General features: G+C 48.3%; 5 protein-coding genes across 5 annotated transcripts; 3 read left to right on the plus strand and 2 right to left on the minus strand.

Annotated features, from left to right (window-relative positions):
• Positions 1-616: 616 nt before the first annotated feature.
• F5891DRAFT_968257 (uncharacterized protein) lies at positions 617-3992 on the minus strand (the record flags this gene model as incomplete). Its single annotated transcript, XM_041376298.1, has 10 exons — positions 617-892; positions 946-1107; positions 1157-2166; positions 2219-2522; positions 2572-2788; positions 2843-3110; positions 3159-3258; positions 3314-3613; positions 3661-3894; positions 3945-3992. Coding segments are annotated over 10 exons (2919 nt in total), but the record flags the coding sequence as incomplete, so codon positions are not given.
• Positions 3993-4829: 837 nt separating this feature from the next.
• On the plus strand, positions 4830-5648 carry F5891DRAFT_1132461 (uncharacterized protein; the record flags this gene model as incomplete). The annotated part of the gene is made up of 4 exons (XM_041364739.1): positions 4830-5009; positions 5060-5176; positions 5244-5541; positions 5572-5648. The coding sequence occupies 4 exons, from the start codon at positions 4830-4832 to the stop codon at positions 5646-5648; spliced, it is 672 nt and encodes a 223-aa protein (XP_041216629.1).
• A 6108-nt stretch (positions 5649-11756) lies between these two features.
• On the plus strand, positions 11757-21143 carry F5891DRAFT_1082392 (uncharacterized protein). Its single transcript, XM_041363440.1, has 38 exons — positions 11757-11893; positions 11949-12339; positions 12391-12583; positions 12637-12831; positions 12880-13081; positions 13135-13319; positions 13373-13627; positions 13675-13739; positions 13788-13827; positions 13877-13941; positions 13989-14643; positions 14693-14742; positions 14795-14981; positions 15034-15244; positions 15295-15488; positions 15539-16394; positions 16458-16626; positions 16682-16755; positions 16805-16939; positions 16997-17034; positions 17085-17177; positions 17226-17358; positions 17410-17434; positions 17489-17589; positions 17646-18121; positions 18169-18192; positions 18243-18321; positions 18376-18435; positions 18485-18558; positions 18612-18740; positions 18796-18923; positions 19036-19170; positions 19292-19595; positions 19810-19995; positions 20108-20458; positions 20510-20599; positions 20652-20817; positions 20871-21143. Exons 2-38 carry the CDS (start codon positions 12228-12230, stop codon positions 20940-20942), a joined length of 6507 nt encoding a protein of 2168 aa, XP_041216630.1. The 5' UTR covers positions 11757-11893; positions 11949-12227; the 3' UTR covers positions 20943-21143.
• A 301-nt stretch (positions 21144-21444) lies between these two features.
• F5891DRAFT_968256 (uncharacterized protein) lies at positions 21445-23987 on the minus strand (the record flags this gene model as incomplete). Its single annotated transcript, XM_041376297.1, has 12 exons — positions 21445-21647; positions 21705-22104; positions 22164-22227; positions 22281-22421; positions 22475-22593; positions 22647-22710; positions 22761-22952; positions 23011-23158; positions 23207-23363; positions 23416-23494; positions 23541-23660; positions 23725-23987. The coding sequence occupies 12 exons, from the start codon at positions 23985-23987 to the stop codon at positions 21445-21447; spliced, it is 1950 nt and encodes a 649-aa protein (XP_041216631.1).
• A 263-nt stretch (positions 23988-24250) lies between these two features.
• Positions 24251-26168, plus strand: F5891DRAFT_1082399 (cytochrome P450). The gene is made up of 9 exons (XM_041363441.1): positions 24251-24544; positions 24612-24943; positions 24991-25034; positions 25098-25179; positions 25227-25300; positions 25354-25368; positions 25426-25721; positions 25774-25832; positions 25890-26168. Exons 1-9 carry the CDS (start codon positions 24529-24531, stop codon positions 25989-25991), a joined length of 1020 nt encoding a protein of 339 aa, XP_041216632.1. The 5' UTR covers positions 24251-24528; the 3' UTR covers positions 25992-26168.
• Positions 26169-26439: the final 271 nt, after the last annotated feature.

A 26439-nucleotide genomic window follows, 5' to 3' on the forward strand; every position in this document is an offset into this window, starting at 1 on the left:
GTGCAATGTGCGACTGACCATGTCATCAAATCAAAAATGATATTAAAAATCACTAGGGGTGAAAATATTGACGAGAAGTGTCATAAGGTTGGGGGAAATGATAAGGATGTAACTGATGTGAGTTAGCTTCGAAGGCTGTAGAATACAGGGGATTATGCACGGGTACTTGAATGGGTGGAGCAGGGTGGGTTAGAGATGAAAACTGACTATGGCCGGAAGATATTGAAAAGGAAGGCACCTGAGATGCCCAATGAGACATTTCTGGGGGTGGCGCAAACCCTGGCGGCGGGAGACGCCATTGGTGTACTGAGGATTGAGGGAATGATGAACTTGAATGACCAGGTGCTTGAGGGGGATTGGGGAGATGTGCAGTGTATTGCTGAGCGGCAGGTTGATGAAAATGAGGATGCGGTTGAAGGGGGCGGTGCAGAATATCTGGGGCATTTGACATGGATGCCTCGACAGGCTGCTGCTGCTTCGTCGAATTCGTAGACTTCACTTGCTTCCTGGATGTGGTCTTGGGCTGTTTCTTAGCTGCGCAATCAAACGCAGGACGGACACCATCGTCATCTTGGGGCACGCTCACTGCCTCGCCTCCGAGCTTTTTCGCCAGCCTCTTTCCCTGCATTTGTCTCACAGCAGCTCTTCGGACAGCTCCAGGATCTGAAACGCGCAATGGTGTCTCGGAGAGGGATTCCGGGAGAAGAGAACAGAGATGCTGGTAGTTATGGATGGAGAACATGTTAAGGAGATACTGTGGCGATATTTGGTGTTTCACGACACTTGCTGTTCGGTCAGTTTGGGTCCGCTCTTGCCACAGATGCTTGGTAGTTAACTCTGTGCATTTTGCATCGAGACAATTGTGCTGAACATTGGCGATACATATGATATCCTAAAATGCGACTTGAATTGAATGCAACAAAAATAAGACGTAGTAAGGCTCACCGTTCCTGACACAATGAGTTCCTCGTCAGTGAGGAGGAGACATGGCAGATGGAGCAAAGGGTGGCGTGCAGGCATGAAGGAAAATGTCTGAAGAGCAACAAATGCGACAGAGTGCCCAGGCGCTGTTGCAATTAATATCTCACGGATGCGTCCAATACGAGTCTGTTTGATAGTAAGTAAACTAGAAGTGACATAGTGGGGAAAGACGCACCTTCTCAAGCGCGTCTCGAAATATGACATGCCCACCCAATTGCGAAGTTTCATGCTCACTAGTCACTACCGAAGTTCCCTGGTAGTACTCGGAAGAAGAAGGACTTTTGAGACCGTTCTTCTTGAATATGTCTGTGCAGCGCGTCGCTTGCCACAGAACGGCTTCGTGCTTAGACTGGTCAGTCACTATAATTCTCCCTGTGCCTATCATAGCACTGTCAGTCTGTGAATGAATTGCAGGATTTGCCATACCTGGATCAGCTAGTTTTTGGTCAGGAATTCCAAGCAGACGAGCTTGTTCAGGATGGTGTTCAAGGTAGGTGAGAACCTGTGGGCCACCATGAACCCATCGTTCTGTATGGGTGTCATACCAATAACCGCCAGTAGCGATGTGCTTGGCAGTGTCGTTGCGAACAAATGTCATGCACGTGTCGCGACTTGGAGCTCGTCGATTGTTGTAAATGCATGTAAGACGGAATACATGATTAAACGACTCATAACGCTCAGTCGAAAAAATAATAGCAGGTCCAAAACGTCGAATGTAAGCTGGGAGGTGAACTAAAAAATGGAATTTCGGTTTGCTGATCAAGATACTGGGTGCGCACTGCACAGTCACATTGAGAAAATCGCTTATCGTTCGAGCTAGCTTTGCCAAGTAGTGTTCGGTGTTGTCGATTTTCGTATGCCAAATGAGAACGACTAACTCTCCAATTAAGGTCCATCCATCAAGAACACTTTTCGGAACGAGATCGTAGACAACAAACGGCATAACTTGCGCGAGACTCTTGAAGTGCTTTCCGATTAAGCCTCCTTTATAGTGGCAAATGTAGTCGGCATTCAGGGACGGCGCATTCAGGCCATCTCTATCCAGTGAGTCGAGACGTGTCTGAAAACGAGTGAGTAGTTTAGCTTTCTCGAGCACAAACGCAGTCTGTCCCCAAAAGTATTTCACAACGCCGAGTAGAACCGTGTGAAGGATCTCAGTAGGAGTATCCATGTGAACATTTATATCTATGTACCAGTGTGAATTCAACAACCCGCATCAAAATCTGAGAACGCTCACTATTCATCCCTAGAAGGGGATTGATTGCATCCCGGTGTGTCCTACCTTGCAATATATCCAAAAGCTCTTCCTCCAGCTTTGCACGAACTTCAGATTCCGGTAATGCTGGCTGTCCTACATCTCGTTTTCGTAGCTTCTTGCCCATTTCAACAAGCGTATTGATGATGGAAGATGAAGTAGAGTCCCGGATTCCAGTGGTTGATACGGCGGCCACAACCTTCCCTGTGGCTCCTGAACATAATGCGGTCTCGAACTGCTTGAGGACCTGTGATGTCGTTTCTTCGGGTGTTCGGGGTGTTCCTTCCTGTCTCACTCTTAAGATCAATCTATAGTGTTCATATTGAATAACACACCGTAAAAAGACTAACATATCCAGCCTCAGACTCTTTGTATTCCTTTGTCCCGCCAACATGACAAGTCCTGCAAAAGTAATTACAATTCAGCCCTGCGTGGCTGCATTCCTCGGCCTGCATTGGATTGTCCCCCGCAAGAAATAAACCTTCAGGAACGAGCATGACCTCCTCGTCAAATTTGCAGTCCCACGCAAAGATTCCTGAGTCTGCGGCTGCGCTAATCAATGCTTGAGTTGACTAAATGTGGGCAGCATAGAAGCATAGAACGCACCTGATAGACTCCTTCATCGCATGCATCAATTCCATCGGCGCAGCGTGTGGTGATGATGTTACGAATCGAACACAAAACTCTTTCTCCAGCATCTCACGTGGTAGGTTAGCATTCGACATGTAAATCGCGTGATGTTTATTCCACTGCTTTGAAACATTTCCGGAAACGTCGTCCATGAATATAATGAGAGGGACTGAATAGACCATCCGGCCCTTTGACTTTTCGCGTAGAGGATGTGGTGTGAGCTTCAGGTATTTTTCAGATGACACTAGGATTATGCTAAGTAGAGTCGCCTGTAGCTCAAACATGTACTTACTGGTAACCCCGCATGCAAGCTTGTCCACGAGATCCTCAAAGGAATGTCTGAAGTTTGAAACCGGAACGATCTCTTGTTCATCACTGACGATGAAACCGGCCTATTCAACCTGTCAGTATCTGTCATGATATCTACGAGACAGAGTTAGTACATACGTCTGTGTATTGTACCGCACGGCCCATAGCATATGTTTTGTTCTCCTGGCACGAATCCTGTGAGTCCCTGCCATTCACTGGTGCATACGAGGCAGTGAAGAAGCGTTCTGGGACAAAAAAGCCTCCTGAGCATTCCTGCAGAAGTTCGTTGATGAAATATATTTTGCCGTCCACACGAGCCGCCGGAGGTGACGGCAGTTCTAGCAGCATCTTCTGTCCATTGAAAACCTGCGACATTCCATCTCCTCCATCCTCTGGATAATCTTGCATGGAAAAGCGGGTGAGTGGATTCGCGTAGTCCTAAATGACATGGTTAGCATAGGATAGTCTGAGCGCTTGTAGTTTACCTTTGCAATTGCATGCCAAATATCGTTGATGTAAAAAACGTTGCCGGACGCTGAAGTTACTTTCCGCATTGGATTGCCGACAAGTTCACAGATGTGCTCGTTTGACTCCTTGACAGCCTTGAGAGACGGGACATCATGGGCACCCAGCTCCTTGGCCCAGCTGAGTACGGCTTTCTTCTGCACATCCGAAAATGGTAGTCGTGCAGAGCTAAACAATAACACAGTCAAGAAGTGCTTTGGAAGCACAATGAGCATCCTCGAATCCTGTCAGAATATACACTTACCGCCTTCGACAACCAAGGATAGTAGGCGTCGCCCGGATTAACTTTCATATTTGCCTTTGTCTTCGTACTAGAATCCACAGGAATTTCGTCTATGATTGCGTCAATAGCACGAATGAACACAGTAATGCTAAAAACTTACCCAGTAGTTCAATGCCAAAATAATCGTCATCTTGCATTCCAATCTCGTCTTCGAGAGCAGCTATGGGCGTTGCGATGATCTTATCGCCCTCGAGTAGTGAAGCTTCAAGTTCGTTGAAAAGCTCTCGCCCACCACCGATCTCGTATACATGGTGGTCTAATGCAATGTCCCACAGCGTAGACAGCGGCATTTCTTCTTCGACAGGTGCAGAGATAGATGTTGTCGGTTTGTTGTAAGCGTCGTCGTGACAGTCAGCAACCATGTCAGAGGCGTCCGAGTCAATATCGGATTCACAGTCGGTCGTCTGTGTGGGTCGTCGAGATTCTGGAGGGAAGGGGTTTTTGGACACCGATATTCTCCCAGAACGCTTCATTAATAGGTGTCGGATATGCACGGCAGTGTTGCAGTGACTTTGGATATGTCTGCGCATCATCGTCCGCAATTTACCCTTGAGCTGAGGGCAGACTGTGCAGACGACAGAAGTCCGCGCTGGATTACAGTATTGTAAAACTATAAATACAAGAATTTTTAATAACTCAATGACTCTTAAAAGTACTCACCTGTCCCATCAACAAGTTGTGATTCACCCATATTGATATTGACAGCGCTGGCTGCTGGTCGAGACTCGCCAAAATGATAAGTCCAATTGATCACGTGTCTGCTTCGAGTCACAGTTGTGACGGTCACCAAACGTTCAACATTCACTCAACGCTCAACGACCAATCAACCTGCAAATTGTCGATAATATGGATCAGTGCCATTTTCCAACCACCTGTACTAATACTGCACCATCCTACACAGTTCAAACTTCAACGTTCTACCCACCGATCCGCACGCGGAATACAGAAGATGTGTCGTTGCAACCTTTGTGCATCGGAATATGTTTTTCAGGTGATCTTCCGAGACACCTTATTCGCGGTGTCGTTGTACTTCTCCTTCCTTCCCCTTCGAAATAATTCCTGATAAACCTTTTTAGCCAATCCAAATATCAGTTTCAATCGCAGAGGAGTATAGACCATATATGACTCCTGTCGTGGAAGCTCTCACTTTGGACGGATATCCCTATTCCGAATGTTCCTCGACTTTTGACGATGTAAGTGGGCAACTTTCTCATGTCGGGATCAATCTAAAAATTCTAGGCCCTTGATTCGAGCGAAAAGGGACACGAACTATCTTACAACAATGTCGATGTCGATATACCCATACCGTTCCTCCCGTTGCCGTCGAAATTCAATCCCGTGGATTCCTTTCATTGGTTGCAGCTGTCAGAGAAGATTCAGCATTGGCTGGTCACCATACCGGCAGCGTCGCAGCATTGGACATGGGGCCGTGATGCGTTCTGGCTGGCCTTTGTAGGTGCTTGCCCAGATTTTCCACGCGGCCAGTGGCCAATGTGGGACCCAAGGATTCCCCTCGAGGGACAGTTCATTGAACATTGGCTTGACGCTGACAATTTGGGTGGAGATCAAATTGGGGAAAACTTACTAGATCACATATGGACCGAGTTCTGTGCTCACGCGATGCTTTTTCACCCCGACCCTTTGGTATCAGTTGGTTCAGAATAAATATTTCATCGTGTTTAACTTGTCGCGTTATATAGTGTAGATTTACTGGCGCTGTGGTTCAACTTGACAATATTGTTATTTGATACTTTGGTTAATGTGACTTGTTGTTTTGACTTGCCCAGCTGAATCCTGGCACGTGTACTTTGAGTCTTTGACCGTTGCGAATATTTTATGAGTGTTTTCATGCGCAGTTATTATGAATATATCGTGAATACGTCGTAAATTCGTGAGGCTTACATCCAATAGACGTGCAGCTCGAGATATCATCCTTACAAGTGGGATTACATCCGACTGATGACCCAAAACTGACGTGTTGATGATCTCCAAATGAGCTAATCATGATATTAGTACGATTTCTTAGTAACATTTTTCTCGCGACACTAGAGGTACTCAGAGTAAAAATTTAAACGTCGCTAATCGTCGCTAATCGTCGCTAAAGTCGCTAAATGTCGCTAACTCTCGGTTAGAGATGGACAAAACTCGAGCAGTAAGACTCGGCATATGCATCGGCACGATGTCGGACATTCAAACGACACTTAGTGAAACGAAAGTAGCATAGGCAAAGTAGATAAGATTTCAAGAAAAAAAATACTAAGTCGATATCTACATGTAACAGTGAGGGTACGTGCTGTAAAGTAAAAAATCTACTGCTGCGTGCATCAATAAAATTGGAACGATCCTCGTCAACTGGAGGAGGATGGCACAAGGTGGTATGAGACGCCCGAAGACGCGGAAGGTGTTTGAGGAGTTTCGGAGGGAGTGCCTGGCGTGATAGAAGCGCTTGGCGGTTCTGTGAGGAGGTGCGCTGCGCGCGAGTTGAGTGCTGCGTGAGGGAGTGCTTGGCGTGTTGGAAGCGCTTAGGGGTTCGGTGAGGGAGTAGGGCAGCGTGAAACGCCTGGAGACGCGGAGGGCGTTTGAGAAGGAGTTTCGGAGGGCGGCGGTTGAGAAGGAGTTTCGGAGGGTGTTTGAGAAGGAGTTTCGGAGGGTGTTTGAGAAGGAGTTTCGGAGGGCGGCGGTTGAGAAGGAGTTTGGGAGGGCGGTTGAGAAGGAGTTTCGGAGGGAGTACCTGGCGCGATAGAAGCGCTTGGAGGCTCGGTTAGGGAGGTAGGCAGCGTGAAACGCCTGGAGACGCTGAGGGCGTTTGAGAAGGAGTTTCGGAGGACGGTTGAGAAGGAGTTTGTACGTACCTAGCATGTTAGAAGCCCTTGGCGGTTCGCTGAGGGAGGTGGGCTGCGCGCGAGCGTCGTTGAGTGCTGAGTGAGGGGGTGTGATGATCACGAGGTACATGAGCACAGCAAGCTGAAACACCGGAATTTGCCGAAATTTTCAAACTCCGCCGCAAAGTGCGTCACATATGCCAGGGATAGACAGGAGTTTTGATCCCCTGATTCCCAACATGCCTCGTCAGTCAAAGCGTGCACAAATGCTGCATGACATCGATGTATCTGCACTTGCAGTAGCCACAGCCCGATACCAACATCTTCTGGAGGACGACGAGTCTACTACAGACTCTGCCTCGAGTCTCGACTCTTTCGATCTTACCCGTGACTCAGACCTTGACCTTTTCATGAGCATCATGTTAACCCCTCCATCTCCTCTTTCTCCAGTTTTATCTGGCTTCTCCAGTTCTTCCTCCGACTCTTTCTCTGATGACTCATCTGATGATGACATCAACCATACCACTGCTCACTACGACCGTCTTCAAGATTCCATTGCAAGTCTTCGGGATGAGGTAGAGAGGGCACGTGTGCTCCATAGACCCAGTGAGCCTATCCCACGAGCCTCACAGCTGCACCTCCTTGTCCATTTTGGGGAACATCGCCCTCATCTATTTCGTCGTAAACTACGTGTCGACCCCGAAATTTTCGATGACATCCTCAATCTCATTTCTGGCCACCCCATTTTTCATAACAATTCCAACAACCTCCAGCTTCCTATCTCTATTCAACTTGCTATTTTTCTCAACCGTGTCGGCCACTATGGTAATTCTGCCACTCTCCAGGATGTATCTGAATGGGCTGGTATTAGTGTTGGGTCTGTGGTTAACTGCACCAATCGTATAATGGTTGCACTGCTTGACCAGCATGATGCCTTCATGGGTTTTCCCCCACCTGATTCACAGGACTTTGAGCTTGCTCGGCAATATACTGCACGGGTGACCACTTGCCCTGAGTGGCAGAATGGAGTCCTAGCTGTTGATGGGACATCAATTGACCTGTATGAGACACCTGGATTTTATCACCAGTCTTTTTATGACAGGAAATCCAAATATTCCCTGGGCTGTCAGGTATGTTTTTTTTTTTTTAATTTCATGGTTTAAAATTAAAATAAATTCAAGGCAGTCATTATGCCCCACAATCTTCTCATAGTTGATTATTCTCTTGGTCACCCTGGAAGCATCCATGATGCATACGCATTCAGATCTACTCGTATCTATCAAGAACATGACACACTTCTTCCAGCTGGCCACTGGGTCTGGGCAGACAGTGCTTATCCACTGGACACCTGGTGCATTGCCCCTTTCAAGAAGCCCCGCAATGGACGGCTGACAGCAAATCAGAGGACATTCAATTATCACCTTTCTACAGTTTGTCCCTTTATTTTTCCATTTTTTTCTGATTTAAATTTGATTTATCTAGGTCCGTGTACGAGTGGAGCATGCATTTGCTGCATTGAAAGGGCGGTTTCAATCTCTTCGAGATCTCCGACAGAATATCAATTCAGCAGATGACTTACGGACAGCAGTCCATTGGATTCAGTGTTGTCTGATCCTACACAACATGATCATACGGTTTGAAGAAGAACATGCTCTGACAGAGGACCAGGGATCAGTCAAGTGGTCTTGTCAAGAGGCTAGAAACTTTATGTCTCAAGAGGCAGCTGAAGGACCAGATGGTAATGACCAAGTAGGTGATAGGTTATATGAAGGGACTCCAGGTCATGCTCGTCGTGAGAGGTTGATGGATCTCTTGTTTGACAGCCCTCACTCAAAGGCACAACGTAGACAGGGATAGCAGTTGTAGTTACAAATTTCCACTTGAATATGTTTTCTTGGCTCTGAAGGTGTGATGCTTGACATATGTTTTCTTGGATAAGTAATGTTTGATAACCTGAGGAGATGTTAGATGGTACATATAACTAGTACACTTGCTAGGATAAGCACCACAATATTAAGCAAGTGAAGAGACTGACCATCACAGCTGCTTAGGTTTGAAATCAGCTTTCTTTGCGTTGCAAAGAAAGCTAATAAACCTAGAGCACTGTGATGGTCAGTCTCTTCACTTGCTTAATATTGTGGTGCTTATCCTAGCAAGTGTACTAGTTATATGTACCATCTAACATCTCCTCAGGTTATCAAACATTACTTATCCAAGAAAACATATGTCAAGCATCACACCTTCAAAGCCAAGAGGAAACACCATCATGGTCCATTGAAAACTGGTAGTACATGAACTATCAACATAACATGAACAGGACTAATGGTTAACATAACAACATATGTAGTATGAAGGACAGCATGAGATATGTGATGCAAAAGGACAACAGTAAGACTACAACAACACCCTCAAGAGTTAGAACCGCTCATCAAACGTTGGTACTCAATCTTCAGCTGAAGCGCTCTTGCCTCCTCAGCATGCGCATGTGCCAGCGCAGCATGCATCTTCGCCTCCGCTTCGCGGAGGCGAATCTCCGTATCCTTCGCTTCCTGGGAGCGCTGATGAGTGGCGACAGCTTCCTTGTCGCAGTGTACACGCTCCTCGCGCAAAAACTTGTGCTCATTTACCTGACGGGCGAGGTTGTACTTCGCCATGTAACGCTCGTTCTTGAGCTCGCCCCGAGTGATCCGGTCCGACTGGACGCTTCCGATCTCGTCGTTGAGCCGGTTCAGGTCGCCTTGAAGATCCGACCGCACCCGTTTCACCTGCCTCCCTTTCCCCTTGGAGGATGGGAGTTGTGACGTCTGGGAGGTGGAGGCAGGTGCCGACATCGTCGTTTTCGACAGCGAGGAGCCGCTGGACGAGGGTTTTGGCGAGTTGGCGCTGGTCCGGCTTGTCCTCGACACGCGCTTGCCGAAGGCAGCGCGACTATCGTGGAGGGAGGTCTGCGATTTCGGGGGAAGGACGAATGATGATGACTTGGGCGAGGGGGAACGAGATGATGAGGGGGATGCAGACTGACGTGCCCGACGTTTGGAGGCTCTGGGCTTGGGGGGGCTGTTCAAGATGGTGACGTCACCCTCCTCTTCCCAGTAATTTGACGTTACGGGAGGCTGCGGCTGTGGCACGTCGTCGAAGCGAAGGTCCATGTCCATGTCCTCGTCGTATCCGTCGCCGACGTAATTGTTGTCACAATACGTATCGGACTCGGAGGGGGCAGGCGCGGGAGGGTGAGAGCGAGCGATGATGCCGGGATGGGAGGGATGGTACCCGGATGGCGAGGAGGAGGAAGCGAAGGGGGGGACAGTAAAGGGCGCCTGAACAGAGGGCGCAGAGGGCGCAGAGCCAAAGGGCGCCTGGCCAGAGGGCACAGAGCCAAAGGGCGCCTGGCCAGAAGGCGCAGAGCCAAAGGGCGCCTGGCCAGAGGGCACAGAGCCAAAGGGCGCCTGGCCAGAGGGCGCAGAGCCAAAGGGCGCCTGGCCAGAGGGCGCAGAGCCAAAGGGCGCCTGGCCAGAGGGCGCAGAGCCAAAGGGCGCCTGGCCAGAGGGCGCAGAGCCAAAGGGCGCTTGGCCAGATGGCGCAGAGCCAAAGGGCGCCTGGCCAGAGGGCGCAGAGCCAAAGGGCGCTTGGCCAGATGGCGCAGAGCCAAAGGGCGCCTGGCCAGAGGGCGCAGAGCCAAAGGGCGCTTGGCCAGATGGCGCAGAGCCAAAGGGCGCCTGGCCAGAGGGCGCAGAGTTGAAGGGCGCCTGGCCAGAGGGCGCAGAGCCAAAGGACGCCTGGCCAGAGGGCGCAGGGACGAAGGGCGCCTGACCAGAGGTCTGGGCACCTTGGGTGAGAGCGAAGAAGTTAGCAGCGTGATCAGTTCCAGGGCGTGATGAGACGGTCTTGACGGATAGAGCAGGGTTTGTCCCCATGATGGAGAGGAGCTCGTCATACCACGGGAACGTATGTAGTACTTGCGCTGTAATTTTTATTAGTTTAATCTGATTAAATATAAATATAAAAAACATACCGTGCAGATTTTGAGCGACGTCGTTTGGCATGACGCCGGCACCCGTCGAGTTTAATTTGTCGTGACATTCACGAAACCTTTTTTTGAGACTGGAGGGAATGTTAGTACACATGTGAATCGATACGAAAAATCGTACCTCATGATATGATTGTTGGTCGAGTCGCGAAACTTATCCGGCACCTCAGCGTATTGCGCCGCATAGTTAGGATCAGCCTGGAAAACATGGCGGGCGACGACAGAGCAAACCGAGAGTTTATCCTTGCCCGATGGGCGATCACCCTCGGTATGCGATTGTTTCCCGTCCGAAAAGAACAGAACTCGGCAGTCTGCTGGATGGTTGCGGAGGTACTCGATAACCCTCTGGGTGCGAGAGGGGTCCGCCTGCCACTGCACGACGAGCTTGGGTGCCTGGGCAGCATGATCGTTACCTCGAGTACTCCGAGATTTTCCTCGGCCACGGGTGACGGGTCCTTGGTTGTAGTCCATAGATTTGGGCTGCAAACACTTGAGGCGTGCAGAACGACGAGGACGTGGTGGTCGAATGACAGGCATAGTTTTCGAAGTCCGAAACTATGCCGATGTGCCGCATGTCCTATGCGTGTTGTTCCTGCCTGAATTGTCAGTTTCTAACCGAAGTTACCGAGCTTTACCGAGCTTTACCGAAAATTCCCATTTTACTCTGAGTACCATTACTGAAATGACACTTAGAAAGTGATGCGAGATGATATATTTTGATTTTGTACGAAATTGGCTCAGGATACCCAAGCTTTATGTCTGACGTACACCCGAGTTATCCTTTTTGCACTATATTCGGATTACAAATTACAGGATTTGCCGTGTACAATAATGAGTTAATTACGTAGTACTCGCTGAGTTAACTATATATAGGGTTACCTCGCCGAGTCGGAGGCACTAGACCGTAACACTAACTATATAAACACGGTGGTCCCTCAACCCTTCTTCACATTCATCCACTATCATGGACGAATCGTATGAACCACCAAGGCTGTTCCCAGTCAGTACCAGTCAATCTATACAGCCCTTCAAGCAGAAGATAGACAAGGGGAAAGGAGTCGGTTAGTGCACTTTACATACAGGAAAGCTATCGTTCATAATCTGGATTCTGCACAGATCGTGGCGATAGCAGTTTTCGTTTTGCCCAGGGCTCATATTCCCGTGCATCTACACCATCGATCATGATCGACGAGATGGACGATGATGATGAGCCCTTGGCATCACAAGCACCCCCAGCGTTGAAAGGTGATGCGGCAGACTCTATTTGCATGTCCGAGGATTCGGACGACTTCTATCATTCAGTAAGATCCGGTGATGCAGAAGACTTTGTAGGTCCACTTCCTTTAGGCTTGCGGTCATCATGATGTGGGCTGGAGTTCTTACGTTCTCATTCAGATGGACGTAGAAGATTCCTCTCCGCATAATGATGCTCGTGACCTTGCCCAGTCGATTAATGGGATGTATCGAGTGTTGGATTTGATTAATGAAGAAGGGAGTGGTGGGCTAGGTATCTTCATCATCCTTGACAAGCCTTGCCTTCGTTGACTTTTAGTTTTAGTGGACAAAGTTATCATAGCGCAAGACTCACTCCGTGCATTCATCAACAGTGTTTGCCCAGGCACATATGTGTCTATGACGAAAGTAAACTTCAGCGCTTTAGACCGCTTCATCGTGAAGCCTGTTGGCGTGTACGGAAGTAAGAGTGAAATTGTACGACTCCTGTCGTCTCTGGGTGTTGTCGATGAAGAAATGTGAGATCGGTGCCAGTATTCAGATTGACACCTTGATAAACTTTCTCCTGTAGCGCAAAGCAACTCATTACGAACCAAAGTGACTCCAACGTTTCAATGCCGAGTCTTCGTTCCGGGCTGTACATCGTCCGTGCAGTTTGCGAGGCTACACCTGACCAACAACTTTTCCTCATCTACTGGCCGGAGGATTCGACATGGGATGACTCAGCCCCTTCGTCTGTGAGACGCAACCGCGTGACCTTTATGAGGTCCGTCGAGTCTTTCTTGGTTTAGACACTTGCTCCTGACAAAAACAGATACCTCATGAAAATGTGTGATCAAGTCACATCACTCATTTCCCCAGAGCATGCTCGATCTATCGTATGGAATTCCCAGGAAGGCGAAGACACCGTCATGGATCTGGACGAAGATCATGATGAGTCCAGTAGGCTGTTCACTTTTGAAGTTGCGAAAACCAATGAGCAGGAAGAGGCAGTAAAGCCGCGCCCGGGGTTCAAGGTTAGTCCAGTTTATCGATATGAGTAGTTGAGTGCTTAGAGCCGCTTCTATAGGCTACGTCCAAGCATATAGCCATGCCCCAGCCTTACCCAGAGGCACCAGTGGACTTGCTTAAGCCCGAATTGTTGCATGGTGAAACGACTCAAGGGTTCATGACCGTCGCATTTCAGCCGGGCAGGCTCAATGCTGAATCCATGAAAAATCAATCGTTAACCAGCGTCCAGTTGGGCAATTACCTGTGGGTATTACACTAAGCAGCTTGACTTCGGCCGTCATTTGACACTTCCATAGAAAGAGTGATGCCTTACTGATCAGTGAGGGCCTGGATGCAGACGCCCTGAACATTCTGCTATACAGTGGCATCCGTGATCGTTTCCGACAACAGTGTCAACAGTTTCGGCAGCAATGCACGACTATCTCATCGAATACTAGGTCCAACAAGGAGTCAGAGACAACGAGGGTTACAGAGGACGTGAAGAGGGGGGAGCCTCTTCTGACCAAGGTCTTTCATCAGGCCTTGGTCGATGCTATCATCCAGAAATTTCCGTGCGTTTTTAGCTCGCACACTTTACCTATGTCTAATCGAGCTCTAGTACTTTCACTCGCGAGTCTCTCCCATGTCCTACAGAACGTGAGCAGGGCGGCCAGTCGACTCTAGGTCCGTCCTCCGTGTAATCAATTTGTCCTGGAATAATACTATTTACAGATTCGTGTGTGGCTGATGTTCCAGTCGGTACCGGCTCTTCGTGAGTTATACACACAACAGGTCCTCGTGTATCGCTAATATTTTTCAAGTACCTCCGCTGTCGATCCCTCTCCGCATCCCACCGGACATGAACAGGAACATCATGCAATGCGAAGTATGTTATGTTTGCGAGGCTCTACATCTTATTAATCAGTTGTGCAGATGAGCTCAATGATCTCATTGCCTTATATCCAGAGATAGGGAAAGAGCTTCGTGGCAAGGAGCATTCGGGGAAAATCAACACGCGAAATTTCAAGGACGGCAAAGAACGGATCTGCATGGCCCGGAATGTCCTTCGTAACTCTGCTGATATGCCGAAGGAATCCAGTGAAACTCTCATCAATATCATTCTCCACGAGGACATGACACACGTTAAGGAAACCTTGAAATCGATCAGCAAAGGAAACATTCCGCCTGAGAAGCCCAGAGGAATGGTATACACTTTTTGGAGTAAATTCACTGGCAGTTCGATTGTCTTACCTGACCTGGATTTGCCTCTCTTCGGTAAGACGTTAAAGGAGGTGGACGCCGATTCTATCAGCGACACTCAGTTCCTCACGGAGTTGGATAATGTCGAAATGCCCCCTATCTTGCGAAAAATCGTGGAAGACACTAGGGCAGCTGCTCTGGATCACTTTAGATCAAACTTGACGAAGCAGACCCGATTTTTAGTGCATTTTGCACTGCGCACACAAACCGAACAATGCTCGCTTCAGGTTCAGAGAGAAGCTGCCAGCCATGAAGAGGAGCAACTTACTGAGTTGCGGAGGACGTTCATCCATGAAATCAACGATCTTTCGCAAACAGGGTCTCATGCGTTAGTGGTTCCGCACTTATTTTACTTCGCCTTCATCTCAAGTCCATAGGTACACCTTCGTCATCGATTCCGTCGAGGAGATACGAAAATATTACTCTTGTAAGTCAGTTAATCTCGTATATACGAACTCTGACGAAATTATTGATAACAGCAAATATATTCATCTCTGGCCAAAGAGAATATTTCCAGGACCCTGTTTGTGAATTCTCTGTTCATCTCATGCAGCTGATGGAACATGATCAACACTCATTAAAAATGGACCCTACCATGATTCCCTCGCCGAAGTTCACTGGCAGGCACATGTACTCTTTCAAGTTGCCTCTCGGAGATTCAGTCGCGTCAGTATTTTTGACATTGTGATGCATCAATGAATTGACGTTGTTGACTTAGGAGAGCGCAACTTCTTTCAGGCGATAAGATCTTACTCGCAACGACTGATCGACATGGGAACCTAATGGTGTTCCTGGAAAGCCTCCACGCGATCGAAGGCGCCTTGACTCATCAGAGCCGCGGGAAAAAGCTGAATCGCGATAAAATCGGCGAATTTATTCTCGCATTTGACGAGTCGAAACGATTGCTCAGTGTCGTGGCTAGAGAGAAGGTTGGTTTCACAAGTAATCTTCTGGGCGCGTCTAACGAACGTGACATCAGCTTTTGTTGCACATCTTTGTTCATGACAACACCCGTGGTTTCCAGGCTTCTGGCAGTGCGATCAACTTGACTCAGTGGTATGGTGAAGGAGTCTCAATCATTCATGCGTGCTTCATCTGTGGTAGCGAAGAGCTACTGCTCGTCGATTCATTGGCACAAGCCAGAATATACTCCTTGACAACGATGCAGTTTAGGTAGGAGCTTAACTTACAGTAAATGATGACTGCTAATATGCGTATGACAGACCCGCAACACTTAATCTCATTCAGATACCTAAGGCAGTTTACTCCACTCCAGATGGTTCTTGTTTGATTGCCGCTCACGTGTGTGGCTCTGAATTGACCTTGACTGCCTATCACTGGAGTACCTTCGGCTCGACGGATGGCGTCCCGCTCGAAATTTCTGATCTTCCCTTGGATCAACCGCTGCTATTGACTTCTTTGATAAAAAGGAGCATCGTTCATCTAGTCACGCTTGACATTGACTCAAATTCTTGTCGATCATTCGCTCTCGACATCACTCGCAGGGTAACGGAGTTTACCTTCAAAGAGAAAGGCGGCCGAGGAGGAGCTTCTCAGTCCGAGCACGCCACTGCACACAACTGTCTCATTGATTGTCACGCAGACGTGTGGACTCGTTTCCCGGTTCTCCCTGCTGTTCAGCGGGAGACGATCACATCGTCCAGTAATAGATGTCCGCGAACATTGGTGTTCATTACAAATCGGGACCATCATATGTTCTCACCGCACTTCCACGACCTTATTTACAACTTTGAAAGGACGTCAAAGAAGCCAACGGGAACCATCCTAAAATCAATGAGCATCTCTGCCACTACATATTCCGATTTTTCCAATAGCCTCCTTAGAGCTGCAGACTGGAGCGTGTCGAAGTTCAGAGCCGGGGAATGGTTGGTGGACATCCTCTGCCTCATTCCAATTCACATCGCAGTGACGAGGGAGAATCGTTTCATTCCACTCAAGGATGGTGTATATTCAACCGAACTTGAGAAGTCCCTCCTCGGTGCAGATGTTAACCGCATTGTCAATCACCTGTCTTTTGGTTGGTATGAATCTTTGTTCCAGTCATACATGGCGAAAAAGGTATGATATATGAACGCCTCCAGTCGAGCGATACTGACTTTATCTGGTGCCATCTTCTTCAAGCCGGTCAAAGTTGTGTCGTCCATGGGCGAACAATCGGTGGGGAAGAGCTTTTCCTTGAACCATCTTGTGGATACGTCATTCGCGGGATCGGCCATGCGTACGACAGAAGGGGTTTGGATGTCGGTAACTCCGACTAAAGATGCTCTTATTGTTGCTTTGGATTTTGAAGGTATGTCGAATCAAACCATCAGTGGATGTTTCATATTGATATCTTTCTTTAATAGGTGTTCATAGTATTGAGCGTTCTGCTCAAGAAGATACATTGCTCGTGCTATTCAATACTGCGATCTCTAACTTGGTTTGTTGCCCGCTGTGTTTCTCATGGTTGCCTGATGTCGTTTACGTAGGTGCTATTTCGGAACAACTTCGCCTTAAGCCGAGACATCACAGGCTTATTCCAGTCATTCCAATCAAGCTCGACCGTCCTCGACCCAGCATCTAACCCGAGTCTATTTCAATCAACGTTGGTGATCATAATTAAAGTACTTTCCCATCTCTTGAAATTTGTTTTTTATGTGTTTTGACATATCGACTTCTAGGATGTCGTGGATTCGGACAAAGCAGAAATCACTAGAGAGTACGCTCCAGACAGTGTCCCCATGAATGCATACTCAAATCGTCACTCAGGTTCGCCCTCAAGTTTCAGCAGATAGTTCAAGATGAACAAGAGGCCAACTTCATTTCTCGCCTTCACGCTGGGCAGTTGAATATCATCCCTTGGTATGTGAGATGTTTCTCATGGTATCATTGGTTGATTGTTCCATGCAGGCCGGTAATTGAGTCGCAGGAATTCTATAAGCTGTTCCCGACTCTCAAACGTCGACTGGACAAACAAAAATTGACGCATCATACAGCAGGAGAATTCCTTCATGTCATGAAGACCTTGATGGCGAAACTGAAGGTATGATTCACTTGTCGTACATTTTGAGACCAGTCATCAGAACTCGTGCAGGCAAATGATTGGGGTGCTCTGTCACGTGCGTAGTACTCTTACAGCATCCGTAGTTCAGTTCATCAACAACACACCGCAGAATCGATGGCCTCGCATCGAGCACAACTTCTATTAGCCATGTTGCCAAATGCGTTGGCATTTGGACTGCAAGAAGTTAACCCCGACCCGGAACCTCTGAAGGTGTGGAACGCTTCTACTGCCTTTCATTGCAATCGTGTTTAACCGGCGTTATGAAGAATCTGGATGATGATGTCCCGATCGGGATGCCCGATACTCCAGCTGAATTTTCATTGGCAGGAGGGCCACAATCTCCTTCTCGCGAGACCGCTCTCCAAGTTCTGTCTCATGCATGGGAAGACTATGGTTCTCGCCATCACGTGCCGGAGGATCTTTGGATCGAGAATTTGATCGCTCACATCGACAGTCTGGTCAATTTGCGCGTCGCCCGTGTCCGCGAGTGGATATCGTCCAACGTCGCTCGATTCCAAAACGGGCAGGCAAGCATCGACGAGCTCATGAGAACGTTTGAAAGCGCGACAGTGGATTTGAAGAGCAACTTGCAGTTGTGCATGATGAAGTGTGGAAGTTGCGAGCTGCTCTGCATTCAGAGCAGATTGCATGACGGACAACATGACTGCCTGACCTCTCATGAATGCATACATTCTTGTGATTTTTGTACGTCATCGGGAGAGACAAAGGCTTGCACCATGTCGTAAGTCATCAATCTTTTCAGTGGGCCAGTAAACTGAAGCATCTCAGAGCGGGGCATCCGGGTAACCACATGTTAAGCCTTTCATGATCGTATCCATGCACGAGCTCATCACCCCTTCTAGATGTGTTGTTAATGCGCATCTCTGTGGTCAAGCCTGCAAATTTTCCGGGAGACAGGGATGTCTGGATGAGTGTACGAAGGTGAGATGGATCCTCTTTATCGTTGTGTAAAAGGTCGTTGAGCTTGTCTTTTAGGTGATCGGTCACGCAGAAGATGACCATCTGTGTGCTGCTATTGTGCATGCCTGTGGTCAGGTATGTTTGACCCTAGAACAGCCATTTCACGTGCTTAAAAGGCCTCTAGCCCTGCGATCTGTCAAAGCTCAGGTTGGATGACGGAACCACTCCCCCTTGTCGCGGTACTTGTGGCATTGCAAGGCAAGTCATCAAATGAACGCTTGCACCACCTTCTGACATCTAATTTTCCACAGTGACATGAATCATGACCAACACCTGTGCGATGCTCGACTTTGCTCTTTCCCTTGCCAACTTTGCAAGAGACTCTGTGCGAATACCGACCATCTTCACGGCTTGGAAGACGGCGCTATCCATCTCTGCGGGTTTGTCGACAATCATCCTGTGTATCTTTGTATCTGAGAATTGAATTTCAAATAGGGAGGAGCATTCGTGTTCCGTGCAATGCACTGCCGAGGGTATCTGCGAAATTGAGACTGCGCCACAATCGATCGAGGCGACGTTCACCGGAAGGCACGAGACGTTTCAGTACACGAAGGTGGCGTTCTGTTTCTGTCTTGGACATTATTTTCTGAATTGATGTACGATCTTGGTTCGCAGTACTCGCAAGGTGTGTTGGGTTGATAACCTCTGATACTGTCACTTATTCGCCCTCAACAGTGGCTAAACGACTGAGATGTGCCAAGTCGATACCACCAGGCCTTGTAGCCCATACAGGTCGGCACAACCATAGTTTGGATCAAAGAGTGGTACATTTCTGCAGAGCGAAGTTAGAAACTTTCTTCCGCTTTTGCGGTCTTTCCTCATTCATTCTCGTCGTTTCAGGTGTGATCACTGTGGCTACTATTGTACATTGCCGCTCGGTAGGTACACCCTGTGCACCTCGGCAGTCACGTTTCACGAACCCTTACATCAGGTCATCCGCAGCAAGAGCATGAAACGAGACACGGATCCATGTCCTCGTCACGATGGGCAGTCGATGGCCCAGATGATACGGGTCTCGAGGTCGAAGGCCGTCGCTTCTCGTCAAATGATGAGGGCGCACCGATGATGTGCAACCTCGTTTGTCAGGCGGTAGGCAGACATGTTCACATTGACTACTGTCGCGCCTCGGATGCCGCCGCATACATAGGAAACAATGAAGCTCAGCATATTTTCAAGAGACTGTTACCACACCCGGACCGTCCCAAAGATTTTTTGACACACGATATCTTCTGGCGGTAGGCTGGTGAGTAATTTTGTGGTTGTACTCACTGGGCTTACACAGTCCGCAGGCTTCAAAGGCCCTTATTCTCGCGAGGAGCAAGCAAATTTCGCCGAGTGGTGTGTTTTGGATGTTTCAAAGTGTGATAACACAATTGAATCCATGCTCTTGTTAGTGACTTGATGTGTGGCGGTATGGTTCATTCTGTGCTTGTCCCATTGGCGATTTAGTGTCTTGTCAGGCCCCGAGCATACTGCTGCAGCCGGAAATGCTGCTCAGCCATCCTATTGTACTTCGCCTTTGTTTCACCTGCCGATGGATCCTAACAATGCCCAAGTTGGTTTAGGATATGTTTCCAATGACGGACATATCTTCTCATGCAGGAGCCCTGTGATCATGCAGCAACCATTCCATGTGTGAGTGATCTGCTAGGTCCAGTTGCAGTGATGTTAATCAATATACATCCAGAATCTTTGTAGCTGATAGGTGCGAGACAATGTTTTTTTGGCTGCTATTGCTGATTATTAGTAGATCTGGCTCCATGGCCTCTGGTGACAGACATCCCCTCCCGAACACGCCTGCCTCGGACAGAATCGTGCGACGCTCTAACAACCGGTTTGGTGCTGTGCTGTCTTCCCTATATAGCTTCTGGTCTGCCCGTGCTGTAGCGATTGGTGGTCAACAAGCAGCCCGACGCGACTCATACAGTGTTATTTTGTTTGATCATTCCATTGCGAATGCCCTAGTACACGATTTCGTCAGTTCTCCAGACCAATTACTTGATGCCGTTTTGCGTTATGACGCCGATGGAGGCACGAACTTTACTGCAGCAATTCAGCGGGCCCAATCGGTCATGGAACAACATTGGAGCACGGAAAGGTGCGTTGGTCTTCCCTTAAACACGTCCAAGATTTTTAACATTGCTTTTAGGAGCCCTGTAATCATATTTTTGTCGGATGGCGAGTGCCATATTGCGGATCAAACTGTTCAAGATTTGTGCCGCTCCGCGGTTCGTCTTGGGTTCGTGGCCTATTTGTTTGGTTGGATTGGCAACCTGTAACACAATCTCTAGCAAAGCTTTGTCTTTCCACGCAGTATCATTCGGTCCAGATAGAGCTTCTACCTCCTTGCGACGAATGACTCAAATTGCACTTGACATCCAGAACAACGCCCCAAGAGATCCTTTGGCCCCACCGGCAGCAACAGTCGCGTCTTCATATACGCAGGCCTTAGACACGGTAAGAGTGCTACTGTACGAACGCATGTGGGGCGTGTTTAACGTCGTCTTTAGGTACAACTTGCCGAAACGTTCCTAGGAATTGCAGAATCGCTCAGGAAGCCGAGAGGGTCTCTCATACATTGATTGAAGGATACACTGAATATTTGACAGAGACGTTTGGAGGTGACGAGTTACAATGATAGTACTGGTGTAATATGAATAGTTGAATTGTCGTGATACTAAATGCGACACGACCAAGAGGATAGCACGTGCCGCAAGGTACGACATAATAGAACGACAATGATACTCATCGGGCTTAATTCCAAGCTCGGAGTCTCAAAGAGAGATAGAGTAAAAAAGCGTAGGTCAAGAAGTTGAGAACCAAAGCGATTATCCCCACTGCAAGTTCGAGTTCGGTGATCTTGAGATGATGGATGGCGCGGGTGATGAGCTGCAGAACAAAATTCAAACTCGTAAGCAATCGACTGATATCGGTACTGCTACATAGCTGGCACGAAGTCACTGTCATGATGCTATGAGACCAATCAAGACACAACACGGTATCTGATACCGAGCAAACATCTTCAGAGCATCACAGATAAGCTTACATGCATAGATACACTCGAAATATTACAGGCAGTTTGATTTACCTGCCCCCACATCCGCCTCCACAACCACCCCCGCAGCCACCTCCACATCCGCTTCCGCAACCACCGTCACATCCCGTCCCACCAGCATGCACACTACCTCCACCACAGCCGCCACCACAACCACCTCCACAGCCACCTCCACATCCCGTCCCACCAGCATCAGACCAGCTACACGGTGGGGCACCAATCGAACAGCCATCTGCCCCCTGTAAGCATGGTATTAGCACACATCATTCTCCAAACACAGCAATAACACTCACCGCTACAGACCTCAAACCTCCATTCACTATCGCCCCAGTAGCAGTAACGGAGCCACCGAGGTAGTAACGAAACATCGGCACAGGATATAAACATGCAATGGCATGATCAACATTCCCATCCTTCTTCACAGCCCTCCCGTTTCGTTCTGCCCGCAGCCTCCGCACCCCTGTTTTGCATGCACGGTTCTCCCGGCGACGCAGGTTTGCGGACATGTTGTGCAAGGTAAACACAACGTTGTGATCGTTTGGGTGCGTGGCAGCACGTGCGTCAGTTTTGGGAGGGACTGAAGGCACGTTGCTGGCGGCTTGAGAGAAAAGGAGGCATCGGAGCTTTTGGCCGATTGTATCTCCAGGTAGTGGACACCCGCAGTACATGTAGGGTACATGATAACGCTCCTGGTACGATTTAGAGAAGTTTTGATGGAAATATCTAAATCCAAGGGATGATAGCTTACATTCCAAGCACGACAGGTGAGGTCGAAGGAGGTCGCGAGGTGACCTTCTTCCACCTTATCATCACTGAAAGACATGTATTCAATGTGTGTTCCCGAATTGTACTCGTCAGCACCTACTGATCGACATATCGTCCTACGAAAGAGAGGCAGTCCTTTTGATACTGACTCGCCATAAGTTGATGAGTATGCCACCCGAGATCGATGTCGAGCGTGGGCACGAAGAACGAGCCAGGAGACTCTGCCATCATGTTCAAAAAGCTGCCGAGTAATGTTTTTGTGCCGTCCGTAAAAAAAAAGAAGCAAGCACCTACGCGTGATACCGAGCTACGCAATGTTGCAGTGCTACTGCGTCCACCTCGTTGGCGAAATATCCTGCCTCGGTCCATCCGAAGTTGACCATCTTCTTCACAAACGAGCCTTGCCGGAGGACCTAGATACATACATTAGTCCTTGGATACGATCAAACTTCAAGGGTGTACTCACAGCACCGACCAAATCGAGTGAAAACACCCTGTCGTCCGTGTAGGCACCCATCATCCTATTCAACCTGTCGTTCAATTAGAAAAACATATACATTGCAACAAAAATAGGACATACAATCTTGGCTTCAAATACTTGTTCAGCACGGTACGCATGCGCATAGCGTCATACTGGACGTTTATCAAGATCTGGCGCGCGCGATCACTTGCCTCGTTCTGCTGGAAAATGATATTTGAGTCGAGGACACGCTCCTTGATCGTGTCTCCGCGCGCGATGTCGTAGGTGCTGTGGGGTGTATGAAGAGTTCCACTGTATATACGAAATTGCATTAGATGTCGTACAAGATGATCAGCAACGCGACACCCACGCTAAATATGTATCAGGTACTGTTGTTTCGACGATGTTTTTCGCAAACTTGTAAAGGCCGAGAACTTCTTTAGTGATCGGCTGAGCACATTCACATTCGATGTGAAAGTCACTCTGGGCGTATCCCTTGCCGTTAGGCTGCAAGAATGCTACGGTTGGCTGTCAGAATAAATCACCATGAGGCACAAAGGACATACGCGAAAGGACAGTGCGGTAACAGTAAGGGCACTCAATAGATTTGTGTGTGAGAACCGCAGCAGATTCGAATGGGTCATACGGTGATTTCGTAATGTGTTCCCAAGCAGAAACGCGTTCATACTGTGGTGCGTCAGTGGTTAATATATCAGGGTTATCCTGGCACAACATCTAGTGAGCGCGGGACAATATTCAAAGTGATGTGGCGTACGAGAAGGTTAGGAAAGTAGTTGGTGAAATGAGCGAGAGGTTTCAGCTTAAAGATCCGCGCGGTGTCTTCCGCATACCAGCTGTAGATGAGACAGAAAAGCATGAGGTCCGTCATTAATGAGGAACTAAAGACATGCTTGCCTCGGATTCAGGAGATAGGCATGCCACACCATGGTGACATCGATGGGAGGCAAACGTTGCTCCACTGTATCAGATTGCTCGATCATCAAACACCACCTCTCGAACCTGCGCTCCATCAGTCAGTGAACTAACAGTGTAAGCACACGCAGAACGCTAGTAAGGCACGCACCGTTCAACAGCCAAATTAACAAACCATACCCAACGTTTCTCGCTGTCCGACTCTAATCCCGCAGCAAGGCTCTCATTGGCAACTACCCGCTGCTTAAGGTGGCTGAACGCTGCCAGCAACTGAAGATGGGCCTTAAGCTGATCTGGGCGGACGAGGTGCTGGGTGCTGCATCGTCCGATGTTGAAGGTCTCTGGGAGAGTATACTGCGGTGTTTCGGGCTCGGGCTGGAGAAGCGTAGTATATGGGGGGAGCTGCTCGGACATGCTGGAAACTGATGTGTATGTGGTTCCTGGTAATGTATGATATATGTCAAGATGAGATTACTTGTACTGACGAATGCGAGAGTGAGTAATTTGGTGTGCTCTAACGTGTAGTGGTATATGTACTCATTCTGCTCACCTCGAGGTTGAACGTTTCAAGGACTCACGATATGGACGTCCAAGTCACTCGTATGCAAGATGACAAACTCCAGAATCAAAGTCTTTCAGATAGCTTGAAGCATGAGAGTCGATGGCAGGGCCAGCCGTCACAGCCACAGATATCATACTCCGACTGTTTGGACCCTGTGAAGCTACATAGATCGGTCCGATATTAGCAGTTGACTAGGCCCGGTGAACCAGTTCAACCAGCTCTTTTCTTTCATTTGGTGGAAATCCTATTTTATTACACCGCAGGTTGTTAATATTGGTTCCGCAGAAATTCCGCAGATACTTACCGTTGCCAACTTCACTGATGGGCCCTGATGCAGACGCCACCCTGTGACTAGCATTGGAGAGCGGGTACTGATTCATCTTGTCAACAGCAATGGCTTTGTTGCAAAGTAAGCACTGCGCCAGGGACATTTGGCTTACCTTCTAAGGACCTTTGCCTGATCTCACCCCTACCAGGCTCAACGACACTTGTCGCGGTTGTGATACTGGCGTCCCTCTATCTCCTACAAGTCTATCGCCGAAAACAACGAACGACTCGGACACCCATACGAGGACCTCAGAGCCCAGGCTGGGTGTTTGGATTCGCCAAGATACTGTTAAATTCCACCGCTACAACTGAACTGTACGAACGTTGGGCTAGGGAGTATGGTACAGTGTATAAGGTCCCGGATATCTTTGGACGGTCCAGGGTTATATTATGGGACCCAAAAGCAATCTCTCATTTCTTTGCAAGAGACACATGGTTGTATAACCAAACTCCGTTCAGCAAGATCGTCATTCAAACAACGGTATGTCGTACAGCTATAGGGTAACAGCGCGCTTATGCAAATAATAGATCGGAAGAGGAGTATTGTGGGCCGATGGTGAAAGTCACAAAAGGTAAGAAGTGAGACTTTCAAGTGGTGCTGAGCTAAATCCATGTCATTTCCTCTCATTTGTTAGGCAGCGCAAGGCTCTCAACCCCGCCTTTACCGCAGCTGCTATTCGCAGCTTGACATCTGTTTTCCAATGTGCCGCTCACAAGGTCAGTCACTAACCGATTCACCTTGCACTTTATTTAATGTGTTATAGATAGTGATCGCTTGGGACGGTGAGATAGAATTGAATCAAAGAACTCATTGCGCAGTAATTGATGTTCAACAATGGTACTTTTCTTCCTCCAAATTTTCGTAGCTGCACTCTCAGACATATTATACAGGATGAATCATATCTCGTATGTATACTTATTCCCTTCTACCCGCTGATGTCTTATTCATCACCTGCCACATAGACTCGACTGTGCAGGCATAGCCCTCCTGTCCCATGACTTCGGCGCACTCGATGGAAATGACTCGGACGTCGCGCACGTCCTGAATGCATTTGGTTCACCCGCCAAAATTTCCAACTTGATCATATTGGCACAAAACTTTCCTTCCATCCTGAAGCTGCCATTGCCTCGCATGCGGTTCACCCAAAAGCTTCGCCTGATAGTTGGCAAAATATGCCAGGAGATGCTATCACGGACGCGCAAGGAAAAGGATACTGGCGGTGCTGAGAAGGGGGACAAATCGTGTCTGGGTTTACTCTGTGAGTCCTATCGTTCATTTGCGAATTTCTAAACCTTAAAATTGATGTATAGTGAAAGCGGAGGAATCTGGTGAGAGCGCGGGGCTGACTCCACAAGAAGTACTAGATGAGGTACACGAATTATAGATTTCCTCTGAATGATGGGGTGCTGATTTCCGTCTCCGCCAGGCAAGCGTTCTCCTTCTCGTCAGTTTTGAGACCACTTCAGGTAATGTGCATCCATCTAGCAAGAGAATTATACATTCACCATTACTCGCGTTTGATCAGTAAGCATGACAGTAAGTTTCAAACTGTTCGCAAGTCCAACCATATTTCTTAACTCCACAGTGGGCTTTAGTAGAACTTGCGCAGAATCCAGACATACAAAAGAAGCTTCGCAACGAGTGCTTAGAGTTTGGGCCAACCCTCTCATATGACGACCTTACGAACAAACTTCCCTATCTGGACCGCGTGATGTGGTAAATGAAGTTCTTCGCCTCCTACCGCAACCGGTCAAAGAGATCTCGCGATCAGTGCGTACTTCCGAACTCAAAGCAATACAAACCACTCAAACTGACTATGACAGGCTATGCAAGAAGACGTGATCCCTCTCAGCGAACCCTTGCGCACAGCTGCCGGTAATTTCACCGAGAGCATATGCATCCCGAAGGGGACTGTGGTCGTGGTCCCGTTCGCTGCACTCATTGCTCCGTTAGCCTGTGGGGTTCTGACGCAAAGG

This window comes from Suillus fuscotomentosus (genome assembly GCF_016647785.1).
Source record: "Suillus fuscotomentosus strain FC203 chromosome Unknown F5891scaffold_258, whole genome shotgun sequence".
In the NCBI taxonomy this organism is placed as follows: domain Eukaryota; kingdom Fungi; phylum Basidiomycota; class Agaricomycetes; order Boletales; family Suillaceae; genus Suillus; species Suillus fuscotomentosus.